A 15515-nucleotide genomic window follows, 5' to 3' on the forward strand; every position below is an offset into this window, starting at 1 on the left:
ACGGACAGGGGCTCTGTGAGAGACGCTGCCGTTCATACCGACACACAAATGGACTCTGGGATACTTCTGCCATTAAAATAAATCACAGTGAAGCTTTATTGTGCCTGATGAGCCGCCCTGTGCTTTCCTCAGTGACACCGGGGGCAGGGCCACCTCGGCCTCGCTGCCATCGGCCAGGCCGCCCCGGGGTCCCGGCAGTGCCGGCTCCGCCGCCGCTCCGTTCGCGCTCTCCGCCCCGTTCAGCCCGGCCGCGGGTGTCCGGGCTGCCCCGCCGAGCTCAGCCCGGTGTGAGCCAGCACCCGTCCCCAGAACCCCCTCCCCGCGCTCTGCCCGCGGGCACCGGCCCCGGCCCCCGCTGCCCCGGGGCGAAGTGCGGCCTGGGCCCGGGGGAAGCGCCCCGCGGCGGGAGCCGTGCCCGCCAGGCCCTATCCCGCGCCGAGCCCCGCGAGCCCGCCCCGCACTCACCGTTGCTGTAGGGCTGCTGGCCGGCGGGGGCCCCGGCAGGCTGGGCCATGGCTCGGCCGGCTGCGCTCGGTGCCGCCCGTGTGGCGGCGCCGGGCCGGGCGGGGGGGACGGACCCACCGGAACTGCCGGGCGGCGCGCGCAGCCGCACTGCGGACACGTGGCACTTCCGGGAGAGGCGCTGCGGCTGAAGGGGGCGGGGCCGGGGGCGGGGCTGGGCGGGCACGCGGAGGGGCGGAGCCGAGTCACACCGTACCGAACCCAGCCGATCACGGCCGAGTCACACCGAACCGGGGCGAGCCCGGCCGAACCCAGTCGAAGCCAACCCCGTAGAGACCACGCCCGTCCAGCCGGACAGAGCCGAGTCCATCCGAACGCAGACGAGCCCGACCGAGTGTGTGCTCCGCGGGTGCCGGTGCCGGAAGGAGCGGCGGGGGGCGGAGCGGGCGCAGCCAGGGTGAGTGTCGGTGTCGGTGCTGCCCGAGTCCCGGAGCACCTCAGGCTCGGCGGTACCGGGTGAGCGGGGCGGGCGGTGAGGGGTCTGTTGTCCCCGTGTCGTGCCGGGAGCGGCCTCCGGGCCGCGGCTGGGCCTGCTCGGGGGTCCCTGCGCGCCCCGACGAGCTGCGGCCTGCGCGGGGCCCGGGACCGGCCGCTCCCCTCCCTTCCCTCCTATTCCTTCTGTCGCCTCCTTTCTTCCCCCCGGCACTGCCCTGGGCTGCTCGGGCCGCTGGCGGCACCGGCCGGTCCTGAGGCTGTCACGGTGCCCGCAGGTCCGGAGCAGCGCTGCCTGCGGGGCTCTGTGTTGGTGAGGGGCGTTAAGGAACCCCGTAACCCACGGGTGCCCTGCAGCCTCCCTGGGCCGTCTGCCGCCTTGTATAGACAGGGCAATGCTTGTTGGACGTGTTGTTATGTCTTCAGAAGTTACTGCTTTTCAGGGTTTTGTTCCCTATCAGTGAATGTTCGGCAGCCCTGCAGCGAGGATGTGCTCTGACAGCTGGGCTTTGTGAGCCAGGGCTGCCGAAACCTCTGCACCAGCTGCCCTTGGGAACTCGTGGGGTTGTAGTGCTGTTCTCATAGGCAAACTCTGCTGGCTCAAAAATTAGTTGCTGTCAAAAAATTATCAAAATACTTTTAGAAAGTCTGTGCTTTTACCTAATTTTCTAACTATGCCTTTCCTTAGCTCTTAAAATACAACATCCAAGTGCAGTTTCAAATCAAAGAATAAACTGTGTTGTAGAATCTCAGTTTATCCACTGAGATTCCTAGGGATTTCTACTTTTGTTGCCTGTGGTAATATTTTATAATGTTATGGTGATCATGTGTGAAATTATAACTTTCAAGTTATCATGTTTCCATCCTGCTTGAAAAACTAAAAATACACCCTTGGCAGTAGGCTTTAAGCTGTTGCTTGCAGGTTGTGGTTTCAGACTGAGCTGTGGCTGAAACTGATGTTTGGTGCTCTCAGGCTGGACTGGGATCTCTTCTCTTTTGCTGACAGTCCCCACACAGGTGTAGCACAGTGTGTTCCCAGTTCGTGCAGAGCTGTTCTCTTGGGTGTCACTGGTTTCTGTTTCCTCATTGTCCCATAAAGGCATTTAAAATGCTCTTTAAAAGCCTGATATTGTCTCTTACCTTAACTTCAAGAGTCTTCAGAAGTGAGCACTGTCCTAAGGTTTGGAAGTGAAATGATGAATTTTTAGCTAGGAAAAACACTGGTTGAGTGTAGGAGGAAAAAATTTCCTGGCTTTCAGAAGATAAAAGAGTTGTGAGTGAGTTTGCTTGCTAGTCCATGCTGTCAGCAGCTTTCCCTTCAGGAGGCTGGCTCGGTGTTACCAGAGCCACTGTGGGGAATTCCTCATTCTCCAGCCTCAGTGAGTGAGCCCCACGTCCTTGGGCTGTGGAGTGGTGGAATGGCTCCACAGGAGTTACTGGGTGATGCTTTGGTGCTGAAATAACATTGACCAGGGTTGAAGGGGATGTTTTTCAGTGGTAGACATGTCAGTGAACTGATACTAGAAAGTTAATTTTGGTGTCTTTGCAGTGGAGACACAGTGAGCTGGTGATGTCTGTAAAAGCAGTTGGTATCAAAAAACTGTCTTGGTCCAGCACAGCTTTTCATTCAAAGCTTTTTTCTGCTTCCAGTGGATTATTTTCAAATCACCCCTTGAAATAACATTAAAATAGTACCTTCATCTCCATCATGGCTTGTGAACAGTGATTGCTGAGTCCTCGTTGTTCTGCTTTTGTGGTGTTTTTAATGTGAGGCTGAGAGTTTGAGTCTGTATACATTCAACAGCTTCAGCTCTTCCCTGAATTTGCTCTCAGCATAACAACTCTCAACCAGAGCAGAGTCACTCTGGTTTGTAATGCTTTGATTTGACACAGCTCTGAATTATAAAGTTTTCCTATGTGATAAGAGCAGATTTAATATCGCTATTCAAATATTACCTGTGTGCCTTTACAATTAGCTGTTCATTTTTTTCCCATTTTGAAAGTGTTTTCCTTTAGCTGCTGCCAGCTGATATGGAGGTTGTTCTGGGAGGATTTGGGTAGCTCTGTTTCCAGCACCACTTTTCTTGTGGTGATGGAAATTGAACCTGTATTAATGCCACTTCAGCTGTGTTTGTGGAGCAATCCTGCTCTCACATTAATCATTTGAATCTCAGCCCTTAAAGTTTTTCTGTAATGCATGAAGATTGTTTTGGTTGATGTTTTTTGTAAACCTAAGTGTAATAGATGGAACAGGTTAATACAACTGAACACTGAAGTTATTCTCACCTCAGTAATCTGAGCACTTCTCTTACATCACACTGTTTGCCCTTATTTGCAGGTTATTTGAGTCGCTGGTTTCCCTAAGCCCCACAGAGGCTTTTCTCCATTGCTGTTTTGCTCAAGCAATAAATAAATCTGCTGACGTGTGTGTTCTGCCATGTTTGCTTATTCTTGACCTTTGATTTTTAGCCGTGCAAGGGACAGTTTCAGTCATGACATTGTGTAACTGGGTGTTTATGCATTGACAAGCATATTTGATTGGTATTCTTAAAAATTGTGCCTGTTGCAGCTGCTGTGTTGTTCAGAGTCATGGTTAAAGGTTTAAGGGTTAGCTGTGGTGAAACCAAGGCACCTGGTGCTTCGTCATCTGAACAGATTTTGTTCCAGTGCAAGCAAAGGTCATTTAAATATCCACTCCTCTTTCCACATTAGCTCTGTATGATGTACCTGTTGTTGCATAGCAGAGAAACTCTGTCGTGAGTGTAGCTGCTGTGATGAATGCCTGGATTTTTGGGCTGGTTCAGACCTGTGTGTTGACTCCTGTGTGCTGTGCTCTAGGCTCAGAGCTGCCCTGAAGTCCTCTTGTGATGCCCCAAGGCAGCTTCTGAACAAGTGTGGTGAGCCCCTGTAGCAGTGAGGATGCCTCTCCCAGCTGTGTTTAGCAGTGCAGCCCAGTTTTTCCAGGGCAGCCAGACTCCAGTGTCCACAGGGGTCATGTATTCCAGTAGGAATTAGCTGCTAAAGGCTTCTGAGGATGTTGCCCTTTAGTCTCCAAGAGAACAAAAATGCTCACAGTTCACTGTGTCAAACTGGTGCTTTCAGTGGGATTTAGAGCACAAGTTTGAGGAGGACGAGCTGAAGGAGCTGGGGAGGCTCAGCCTGGAGAAAGGAGGCTCAGGGGAAACCTCATCACTCTCTACAACTCCCTGACAAGTTGTAGCCAGGTCAGGGTTGGTGTTTTCTCTCAGGTGACAAGTGACGAGACAAGAGGAAACAGCTTCAAGTTGTGCCAGCAAAGATTCAGATTAGGTATTAAGAAAAATTTCTTCACTGAAGCCCTGCAGAGGCTGCCCAGGGCAGTGGTGGGTTCACCACCTCTGGAAGCACTCAGAAGTGCCATGGATGTGGCCTTGGGGACTTGGTGTAAGTGTTGAACACAGAGGTGCTGGCCTAACAGTTGGACTCAGTGGTCTTAGAGGTCTTTGCCAACCTCAGTGATTCTATGATTATCCTCACTTTAGATAATGAGGAAATTAAGATGAAAGCTAGGAAATTCATCACTCATGGCTACACAATGAACCTAGTATGGGCTCTCAGCTCAGCTTGTTATTGAATCCAAGCTGAAGGAATTCAGTGGGGAAATACAGGACTCTGGTGGGTTTTTTTAAACAAAACTTTTGCATTTAAGGTTTGAATTGTGGCAGCCTGTGCAGGGCAATACAGGAGGTCGCTGACTTTGAAGGGTAATTTAAGTGCTTTGTGCTAGGTAGTTTTCCATAACAAGCCAAACAGACAGGTTCTGTGTGGACAGGATTTATTTGGCATCAAACTTCTCTAGATTCAATTCTGCAAAACTTCTTCACCTCTTCCTGCCTCCACTTTGAACCCCAGCAGCTCCCAGGGGTGGCTGGAGCCCTAAATCTGCACTGGTCTCCCTCTAGTGCCCTCTCTAAGTGCCACCTTTCCCCTCTGAAAAGTGAAAATCCTGTTTAAAATCTTCAGTGGATCATCACATACCTTCAACAAACTGTACTTTGGATAAAATTATTTTTACTTTTTTGCAAAGACTTCAGTCCATGTAGTGTTTTCCCAAGGGAGGGGAAAATCTTTGCTATTGTCATTTAACTGGTCTATGATACAGTTTACCAAAACCATTTTTTTTTAAACATAGGATTTTAAATTATTTTTGTTACCTATAAATATTTTTTGATGCTTAATGTGCTGTTCTGACAGAACTTAAATGCATTATGTTTTCTCTTTATTTCAGACTATAAGATTCAGATATGTTCCTATTTGATTGGATTTACAGTGGTTTCAGTAGTGTATTGCAGTTTTTAGGTAAGTCATTATTGTTTGGGGCTTTTCCTTTCTGCTATTCTTGTGTAAAATATCTGCTCACCTCTGTTATCTTCAAATAAGACTGCTGGGTAAATAATAATATTTGGTTTGGTGTACATTCAGTAACACTCAAACAAAAGTTTCACTTATCAATACTGAGCATTTCCAGAGTGTGCTCTCCACTGTGTCTTACATTAACACTTCCTGAAAAAAATTACATTTTATTTCATGATCATAATAGGTCAGACTTCTCTAATCATGCTACATTTAAGCTGGTGTAATTCACTTGGCTTTTATGGGTCTTCTCCTGATTTTTCTCTGCTGTAAAGAACTGAACTCAGTTATTTAATTCAGTCCTTTTGCACATGAGGCTATCATTTCAGAATCCAAATAGGAGGGACTGTCTCCAAAAAATTAGTGTCAGATATTGAAACTCTTTCTCATGTTCAGCAGCACCTTGTTCTGTGAGTTTTTGTTCTGTGCCACAGAAATTAATGTGAAACTTCACTGGCACCTACTCAAGAACCTCAGAAAATTATTCCCTCTTCAAAAAGTCTGCAATCCATATCAGTGCAAGATGAAAAAACCCCACAACCATGAGGAAAATTAATGTTAGGATTCAGTTAGTGTTAGGATACTAAAAAAAGGATCAGAAGTTGCAGATCACATAGGTAAAAGACACAATTTCCAAGTTGAAAGGATTTTATTGAAGTGGTCAAAAAGCATTGGAGGCTAAGAAGTCATAGCAAACTGTGCCACCTACCTTTTATCAGTTGAAAGTTTAAAGTTTGGCACTGAATGTCAGACCCTTGGCCTGCTATCAAAATGTTAGCCAGTGAAATTTTAACTAAGTTGATTAATCTTTCTTATCTCTTCTTCCTTAGCTGCACAGTGATTACTGCACACTGGCCTGCTCTTCCATTCCTGTGCAAGCAAAGGCTAATTCTGCTGAAAGACTGAGGAGCTTGAAACAGCTCCCTCTTTTATGCCCCTCTTTTTCTAAAAGAAGCTTTTTCTTTGCATTCTTAGTTATAGTTAGAGTTGAAAAAGACAGATCATAACATTTGGGAAACTGCCCACAGTTCCCTGTGCTGTCTGTCAGAAGGTTAATGGGATCACTTTAGGAAGAACAACTTTGCACAAGTATACTTCTGGGAGGCACAAAAACATTTTTTAGTTTGTATGTATGTATAAAACCTCAGGTCTTGGTGTAGCCAGGAGCTGAAGTATGGCTGCTTGTTAGTCTTGTGTTTCTCTGAAAGACACCTGGGAAGCTTGAAATGTTGTGGTGCAAGCAGCAACATCTGACTGGGAAGCAAAGAATCCTGGATCTGCAGGCTGAGAGGGGGAAAAATATTTTTATTTTCCTATAGGTTAGTAGAGTTTTGTTTAACTCATAAGGTGAGCATGAACTGCAGTCTCTCCTGTGATGTAAGTTAGTATATGAAAATGTTTGTCCACTTCTTTCTCTGTAACCATTAACACTTTTTCCTCCACTCCACAGTTTATTAGTTATTGTAGATGTGGGCATGTGAGAAGGTGAGTTTGGGAAGTAAAAGTTGTTGTACATGAAAGAACTATGAAGACACTCTGCAGGACCTGGAGTAATAAAGATCATTAATGAAATAAGATGATGAATAGGAGAGAATATTCATTCCTGCAAGTTACAAAACATGTCCAGCTGGAATGTGGTCCCTGAGATTAGCTCAGAGGCAGAGGTGAGCAAACAGCAGTGGTGTAAAGGTCTGCTGGGCAGAGGCACCTCTGTCCCTGCAGTGCTGCAGCCTCAGCAGGGCTGGCTCAACACCCCAACACACAGGAGCATAGCACTTTACAGAAAATAGGGGTTTTTTGTAGTACAGAACAGAATTGATTTTTTTGTTTAAATTTAATATATCTTAATGTTTTCCTTTGAATATCAGTGAGTTTGAAGCAGTGAAAACTAATTCTGGCAGAGGATACAGTGTTGACAAGTTGTAAGAGAATTGCCCTTTGATAATCTCCAATTTAAGGAAATATGGTGTTTGTGTTTTAAAAAATCTTTCCTTCACAGCAACTGTTGCATTTTTGGGGTTACAAGTGGAGGGGGAGAAGAAGGGCAGAAGACATTTTTATAAAGATGGCAACCAATGAAAATAAAATTTCTTATTCCTGTTAGGAAAGCATTGTCACATGGGACAAAGTGTGTCAGAAGTGTCCTGACAATGCCATTCAAGATGTAGCCAACAGTTTTCCTGAGGATGTGGGTGAAAGTTACTTTTTGTCCAAATAATGTGTTAGACAGTATTAAAGAATTCATTCACAAATTATGATTATTGATGTTGAATCCAATTTCTCCATATTATTGTGATTGAGGTCTGAATTTTTTTTTGTCTCAGATGAGTGTTTTGCTGTAATTGAAGGTAGGTGAACAGAGTTCAGGTTCAGAATGGTCCATGGTCCAGAGCCTGCTGTTAGTGCTGGGTCTGTGCCCATCTCTCCACCACCTGTGAGCAGAACTGTCCTTTTGCTGGGGCAGAGTAAACTACACTGGTAGCATTTAGTCCTGTTCTGTCAGAAGCTTTTCCTAAGCTAATGGAATGCATTCCATGATTGACACATTCACACCAATTTGTGCCTGTCCTGCCAAGCATCCTGTAAGCTGCATGTTACCTGGTGCAGCAGCCTTGTGGTAAGTGGGAATGTCATTTGTACAGCGTGGATAAAGGGCACTGATAAAGGTGTGCTGGAATTTGCCTGGTCTGTATTTTGTACTGTGACTGTAACACTTTGTTCCTAGGAGCAAAATCATCTCTAGTGCTGGAAACGAACTCTGTTGAACTGATTAATCACTAGGTCATTTTTTCTTCTAGGACTGTACAAGAAATCAGGCAAACTAGTGTTTCTTGGACTGGACAATGCTGGAAAAACAACACTGCTGCACATGCTCAAAGATGACAGACTGGGACAGCATGTCCCCACGTTACACCCCAGTAAGTTCATAGTGCTGCTCCTTAGCTAGAAAGCATTTGAAGAAAAGCAGGATCTGATTATGCCAGATCTGATTATAAGACCACCAGTGTAACTGGGGAGATACGAGATTTTTGGGATTGCAATCCATGGATAGTTCAAGTAATCTCAGAAAAACAGTGTGTGTAGGATAGTTCAGGATGTTATATTTAAAATTAAGAGGTGAATATCAAGCAGAACAATGAAGCAGAGAGTTTGTACTATAGAAGCTGCAAGAAATAGGGACTTGCAATTTTTGGGACCAGCTTCTCTGTATAATTAGAAAATCAGTGTTTGTGTCTCAGAGGTTGCTGTGCAATTGTTATCCTGGTAACCTTGCAGGAGAAAAAGTTCAACAGGTTGAAAATGTGGATTGGGGAAGTCTAGTAAGGAGGTGAGAAACTGGGAAAGGATGTGAAGAGGAGAAGCCTTGAACGGTATTGAAAACAAAATGCCAAATGCAAAATCTTTTTTGCAAACCAGATGTCAGAGCCAACTGTTGTTTGTGTAACATGAGGGATAAATAATGTAGGAATACTCTGCTCTTCTTAGCATTGTAGATATTTCACACATGCTTTAATGGTTAATAACATTTTGGTGATACATGAATGTGCCATTGATCTTGAGAGAATGTATTACTCTCATGTCTTCTTGAATAACAAAATACTGGAAATAACCAGAAGAAAGTAAAATCTATGTGCTAGAAGGCCAGACTTTTCCAAAGCACTGCATAGTCTTCACCTAGAACATAATTCTGTGTATTTCCAGCTTCAGAAGAGCTGACAATTGCTGGCATGACTTTCACTACCTTTGATCTGGGTGGACATGCTCAAGGTAAGAGTGTGTGTTGCTCACTCAAGCTCACTGAACTGGGCTGGAGTTTGCTTCCAATCAGAAACACAGCCCTGCTGCAGAGACTGACTTCCCAAACTCTTCTATGACACTGGCTGCTCTTTTGCCCACCTCCACCATTTATCACAAATCACAAATATGATTTAGCAAGAGCTGCAGTAGAGCAGAAACTTTTGACTAATACTGTGAGGAGGAGTTCAGTACTTTGAATTCCTTGCATTTACCTTCAGACTTACCTTTGTTGACATAATGCTTGGGGAAAGAAAAACCATTTCCACACATCAGCATTCATGTGGGATAGAACAGTGATAACATTAGAGGGAATTATGATTTTGTTCTGTTATTTCAAACTTTGTAAAACATGAATTGCATTCCAAAGACTGGCAACATAAGCTAAGAATTTTAAAAAAATCAAATTAATAAACTCACATGCACCTGTTGCTTTTTAATTACCAATATGCATCACTCTGTTATTTGGGAATAATTTCCTTTTATTTTTATTTTTTATTTTCCCTGTAGCTCGCAGAGTGTGGAAAAACTACCTGCCTGCAATTAATGGTGTTGTGTTCCTGGTGGACTGTGCAGATCATGAAAGATTGCTTGAATCAAAAGAAGAACTTGATGTAAGTTTAAATGAACTTTTGAAAGTTTGAACTTCTAAGAACTAAGCTCAAATACCCAACAGACCCCTGCTGTCACCTGTAACTGAGGAGTAGTGATTTGACCTTCTGTATTTTAAATTAATCAGTCCTCCTTTCTCCATTCCTTTGCAGTCACTAATGACAGATGAAACCATTGCTAATGTGCCTATCCTCATTCTTGGTAACAAGATTGACAGACCTGAAGCCATCAGTGAAGAGAGGTTACGAGAGACATTTGGTCTGTATGGCCAGACAACAGGAAAGGTATTGCTTGGTTTGTGGTTTTTTTGGGGGTTTTTTTTTTTGGTGAGGTTTTTTGCTTGGGCAGTTAGTTTGCTTTATTTGTGTTGACTCTGGTTTGCTCCTGCTATACAAAAGAAATGTTTTTCTAATTTATAAAGTACTTAGTACATAATAACAGTATATAGAATGAATCCCAGAGTCTCTTTGTGTGTGTATGTTAAATGTATGTCTACTACAACTTTTTACATAATTAACCACTTAAATACATGTGGTATTTAATGCCACATTTTTTCAGAGAAAATGTATTTCTATCTAGAATAATTTTTAGTACTTCAACTTTCTTATGCACTATTTTAAAACAGTTTTCAGAGGCTATAGAGTTGTAGAGTGAATTATGAGAGAAAACTGAATAGAATCTTTCTCATTTCAAGTGCAAGCTTTAATAATGTTCTACCTAACATATTTGCCTAAAGCTTAGAGATAGATTTACACCATTGTAGAAGTCTAAGTTTGTAGGTTGTGGAAAAGAGAAAGTTCCTACTGGCATCCGTAGCAACAAGGCAGATTTCTAGATTCAGATTTTCTCCTTTAGCTGACCAGCTCTGCTCAGAGCACCTGCCCTGCAATTCATCTTTGCTTATTCACTCTTAGGTGCCTCCCTTTAAGTGCAGTGCCAGTCATAGTTTAGGTCAGACAAGAAGAAATCTGTATTTTCTTGTTTGTTGCATTTTGCCCTCTTGTTTTCTGGTCTTTCCACCACATGTATTTGATAAAGATTGACACCACTGTGAATCTCCAGTTGAACAGCAGCTTTATTGCACTGTGCTGATTTTGGCAAGCCAGCACATGGCATTCATGCTTTGGTCAGTCCTAAAATTTGTAGCAAATGTTTTTTTTATCTGATTGGAAAACTGTTGCAAACAGTGCAGGGAACTGTGACTGAACACTAAATATAAGCTGTAAAATTCTCTTTGCATGTCTGCTGTTCTGTTCTGGTTTCACATCCCCTCTCCAGTGTGGATGCACGTGAGAACATGCATGGTGCTCTTGCACACAAATTACTGAGTTTAAGGTCACTTGTTCTTGTCTCTCTGTGGAGGTGTCAGGCCCAGAGAAGCTGGGGATGCCCCATTCCTGGAAGTGTTTTTGTGCCAGTTGGGGATGCCCCATTCCTGGAAGTGTTTTTGTGCCAGTTGGACAGGGCTTGGGGCAACCTGGGATAGTGGAAGGTTGGATAGGTGAAGGTTGGAAGGTTGGATAGTGAAGATCCTTGCCCGTGGCAGGGGGCTGGAATGAGATTAGCTTTAAGATCCCTTCTAACCCATCCCATTCTATGATTTTAGATTAATTTATTTTCCAAAATTCCAGTGTCAGACACAAGTTAAATAGGGGCGTTCCATAGAAGCAGATGTCCATGTGGAATAGCTGCTGTTCATAAGGGCACTGTAAGGACATGTTTTATTTCCAAGGAGCTGTAAGGGGCTGTGTGTGTCTCTCTGCAGGGCAGCACACCACTGAAGGACCTGAATGCCAGGCCCCTGGAGGTGTTCATGTGCAGCGTGCTGAAGAGACAAGGCTACGGGGAGGGGTTCCGCTGGATGGCCCAGTACATCAACTGAGCCTGCCAAGGTCCCAGCAGCACACCCTGCCTGGGCCCCGTGTCTGCTCCTTTTTGATCACTCAGTGTACATAACTTGAATTCATTTGACTGTTCAATTTTAAAAATACACATTTTTAGCTAATTCTATCATTGATGCTAAATTGTAAGTGTGAGGATTGCGAAATTATTTCGAGCAAGTTTGTAAGTTTAAATACCACAACCTGTGAGCTTTCTAATCCCATGCAACATCCTTTTGCAGCTTTTAATTTAATGAGTCTCCAGCACCATTTTTGGTCAGAGCAACTTTCCAGTACAGTATGTTTGAATGCACTTTTTAACAGCTGAAAACGATGAACATGTGAAAAATATTTAATGCTTATGTTAAATTTTTTATGTACTTTTTTGAAACTGGTTTTATAACTTTAGAGTATATAACCATCTTTCAAGGAATAATAAATAATTAGCTGATGGATAATTGCATGATGCCTTACAGTTTTCAATAATACACTTTCTTATGCAACGTCATGCAATAAATTTAAATCCAGTTTTCGGCATCTTTAATGGGAAATGTTTCATTTTAATGTGTCTTAACTAGTGAGGCTGATCTGAATATGTGGGATATTTTCCTGAAACACAAGCAGGCCACAAAGTAGTTTCATTGTAGATTAGAGTAAGGTGGGTTTTTTTAGACTACTAAATTCTATTTATTTTAGGATTTTCCATAGTAAGGGAAAAATCCACTGTGATGCCCTTATTACCACAAATACAAAAAGTCTAAATTAGCTGTGCCAAAGTAAATCTTGAATTAATGACAAAGGTGGTCTTAATCTACTGGTCTCTTGAATTAAACCCTTGATGTGACACAAGAAATACGGTTTCTTTCTGAAGAAATAAGAATACCACTGCACTAAATATCCCATTTCCAATTTCATTCATTTTTGGGTCTACCAGAAGACTTGCCCATGAAATTTCCTGGAAAAAGAGGGGGTTGCCATTGCTGCTTTTGCAAGTTTACCAGCTCACACTCATTGGCCAGTTTTATTTTTAGGGCTAGATGGATTCTTTTACATGGTTTTGCCCTGAAACCTGACCAGTGTGGCAGCTGCTGGCTGCCCAGGGCACTTATTTCTGGGGTAAAATTGAGTCCCTCTTTCTAGTTTCTGACTGCTTTTCCCTGCTTCTGAGTGTTAGTTCCCCAAGGAGAAAGCAGGTTGTCTTTGAAGAAAGGATGCTGCAGCACATTTTATTGATGCTGGCTGGGAGCTGTGGTGGGTGCTTTCTTGTGCTGGGCAAGTTTTACTCCCAATTTGCCAAATGAATGTGGGGTTTCAGCCCTGGAGTCACCATTTTGCTCTGATGGCTTTGAGTTTCGCTGTGTAGTTTGTTTTGTCCTTGTACAAATACAAACTGCTGCAAGTTGTACTGAATCCTTTTACTTTCTCTTGTACATCTTCTCCAAAATACTTTAGGCCTTATGTTCCAATATCCAGGGCAGCAAATGTATTTCTGACTGGTTTGATTTCACAAATAACTTCCTTTTGACCTCTGGGCTTGAATCTCAGATCTAAAGGCTGTAGGCACAAAGCAAATAAATGAGACTTATTCCTTGCCCAAACCTGAACTGGTAGGATTGAATATTGATGATCAGTTCCCCACAGTCCTAGATTGTGCATCTGAATAATTCAGAACCTAACTAATATAAATTGTAAATGAAGTTTATTACTGCAGAATCACATGCAAAACATTAAGCCCAGTGTGTGTGTGGTGCAGCTCAGTGTGAGGGCATTGGAGGGCTTTTCCAAATGACCAACATAGAGAATTCTGCATTTTAACTCATGCTCAGCTGTGGAGTGATGTCTCTGCTGCACAAATCCAGACTGGAGGCAAGAAGTGGCCTCTCACCACTGTGCACAGTGTGTGTCTTCACTGCCTACAGCCAGTATGTAGGGGATGTGCCTCTTGGTTTTTTTCTCTAGCTTTTTCTGATGATGGTGATAATGCAGAGAACCACAGCTGAATCACTAGATGGTGTAAATATTAAAAGTACTACTTGCAGAGTCACATTGTGGTGTTGATGTGAGGGATTTGGGACTGTGTTGCCTGTGCTTATGGAAATGAAGCTGGAAGTGGAGATGTTGTGCTGCACTTCCACAGGCTGAGCCATTGCATGGGCTTGGAGGGTCCTCCTCACCTGCTCTTCCAACCAACTGTGAACAGCAGCACTAAAGAAAAGGGTAATCCGATTAAAAATTAAAAAGGAAGGGAGGTGATGGTGCTTAAAAGTGTGTGTTAAGAATAGTTCCCAGTGTTGTGGAAACACTCTTGGTTCCCTGGTTCCTGCTCTGGGATGGTGGCTGAAATGTTATTGTAATAAGGGCATGGAGAAACCTGGACCTTGTGTTATCCAGCTGGGTATGTTGTTGGAATAGGTGATCAATGCTCAGTGAAATACATAAATAATCTTGCTCTATTTCATTTCATTCAGCAGAGGAAGGACCTTTCTTCTGTAGTTTACATTCTGTTGTGCACATGAATGTGAATGAGTGTTGTGTGTCTTTGTGTGAAGACTTTATTCATAGACAAATATACTGATGAGAATTTTCCTGATGGTTCTCATCCCCACCCCCTCCATATCCCCCTGGCCATTTATTTCTATTTTATTCCTATGACTGTGGCCAGTCTTGCTTCAAAACAAGTAGTGTTCACATTTGGGTCTGACTTCTATGATTTTTTTTGCACTCTTGACTATGCAGATTTTAATTGAACATCACTTTAAAGAATGTGGAAAAGAAAACTCATTAATAAAGATGTTATTTATGAATTGTCTCATTTTGTTTTTACATTGCAACAGTTCCTTAGGAGAAATGAATGCAGATTTCTAAGATCCTAATAAATGCTTCTGACAGTGGCCTGTATTTCACAGCAGTGACCCCATTTACCAGCATCTCTGGGTTGAAGATTTCTTTTGCTTGGATGTAATTAAGAATTAAAAAAAAATCTAAAATTGGGGTCTAGTATGTATTGTATAACTGAGAGGTGATTGCTGTATTTCAGTCTTGGTTTAATGCATTTTTCAGCAACAATTATTGGCATTGGAGATGGGAAAGCTCTCCAAGCTTTCTCATTCATTCTCTGCCAGATCAGGATTATTTCTGTGTTCAGGTCCTGACTATGCTGTGCCAAAGGTGACCTGTGGCATTCACTGGAGTACAGTACCTGCATGCATGGGAGCTTTATTGTGTTTTGATAATTGGATGTGAGCATCAAATAAAGAACATTTGGCATTCACTTTTTATAATAATGTCAGTTCAGAAAAATGATGGAGGTGGTCTCCAATCCCAGTGAATTCACAGGTGTGCTGGAGGTCAAATTGTTCTTCTCTTGTTGGTCTGTCAAAGTATTTGGTTGTTTCCAACCAGAGTCCAGTGTTTCTGTTGACTGCAACGTGCTCACATTTAACACACTGTTGTTGGTTGTGGACTGAGGAGTTACATTGGGGCTTCATCCACTGGGGGCAGTGGGGATGTGTAACTTCTTGCACTTGGACAAACCACTCTTTGCACTGGTGTTTCTGTTCTGAAATGTGAGTGCACTAAATGTTGAAAATTGTAATTTATAAAATAAACTGCAGAAGAAAAGATAAAGGTGAAAGTGTTCTTTAACATTTTGTTGATGCATTTGTTATTATCTTGTCCCATCCTATGCTGGAAATACAAGTATTGGGAATAGAAAATAAAATTTTCCTTGAAATTTTAGGAAGTTTTAAACAGGTAGTTCTTGTGAAATTGTCAAAATCAGAAAAAAAGTGTGCTCAGTATATGGTCTAGGAGTGAGTTTGGGTTTTCTTGGGTGGGTATAGTAATAGTTCTGTGTCATTTTTGCTCAATTTCTGTGCATGG

At 43.2% G+C, this 15515-nt stretch overlaps 2 protein-coding genes across 3 annotated transcripts in view; one reads left to right on the forward strand and one right to left on the reverse strand.

Annotated features, from left to right (window-relative positions):
• Positions 1–2041, reverse strand: part of SEC24A (SEC24 homolog A, COPII coat complex component) — a 23383-nt gene extending 21342 nt beyond the window's left edge. Inside the window, 4 exon segments of the mRNA XM_054288266.1 lie at positions 466–652; positions 655–938; positions 1024–1259; positions 1968–2041. Coding sequence (XP_054144241.1) covers positions 466–652; positions 655–938; positions 1024–1259; positions 1968–2041 — 781 coding nt within the window.
• On the forward strand, positions 834–15515 carry SAR1B (secretion associated Ras related GTPase 1B). Of its 2 annotated transcripts, none has more exons than XM_054287721.1 (7): positions 834–919; positions 5222–5292; positions 8145–8264; positions 9049–9114; positions 9652–9755; positions 9906–10037; positions 11519–15515. In XM_054287721.1, the coding sequence occupies exons 2-7, from the start codon at positions 5238–5240 to the stop codon at positions 11633–11635; spliced, it is 594 nt and encodes a 197-aa protein (XP_054143696.1). In that variant the 5' UTR covers positions 834–919; positions 5222–5237; the 3' UTR covers positions 11636–15515. The 2 variants fall into 2 exon arrangements, with proteins under 2 accessions (XP_054143696.1, XP_054143697.1); XM_054287722.1 differs by lacking the exon at positions 834–919 and adding an exon at positions 924–978.

The sequence above is a fragment of the Melozone crissalis genome, unplaced genomic scaffold, assembly GCF_028551555.1.
Source record: "Melozone crissalis strain CALT ecotype California unplaced genomic scaffold, PUWL_Pcris_2 ptg000061l_1, whole genome shotgun sequence".
In the NCBI taxonomy this organism is placed as follows: domain Eukaryota; kingdom Metazoa; phylum Chordata; class Aves; order Passeriformes; family Passerellidae; genus Melozone; species Melozone crissalis.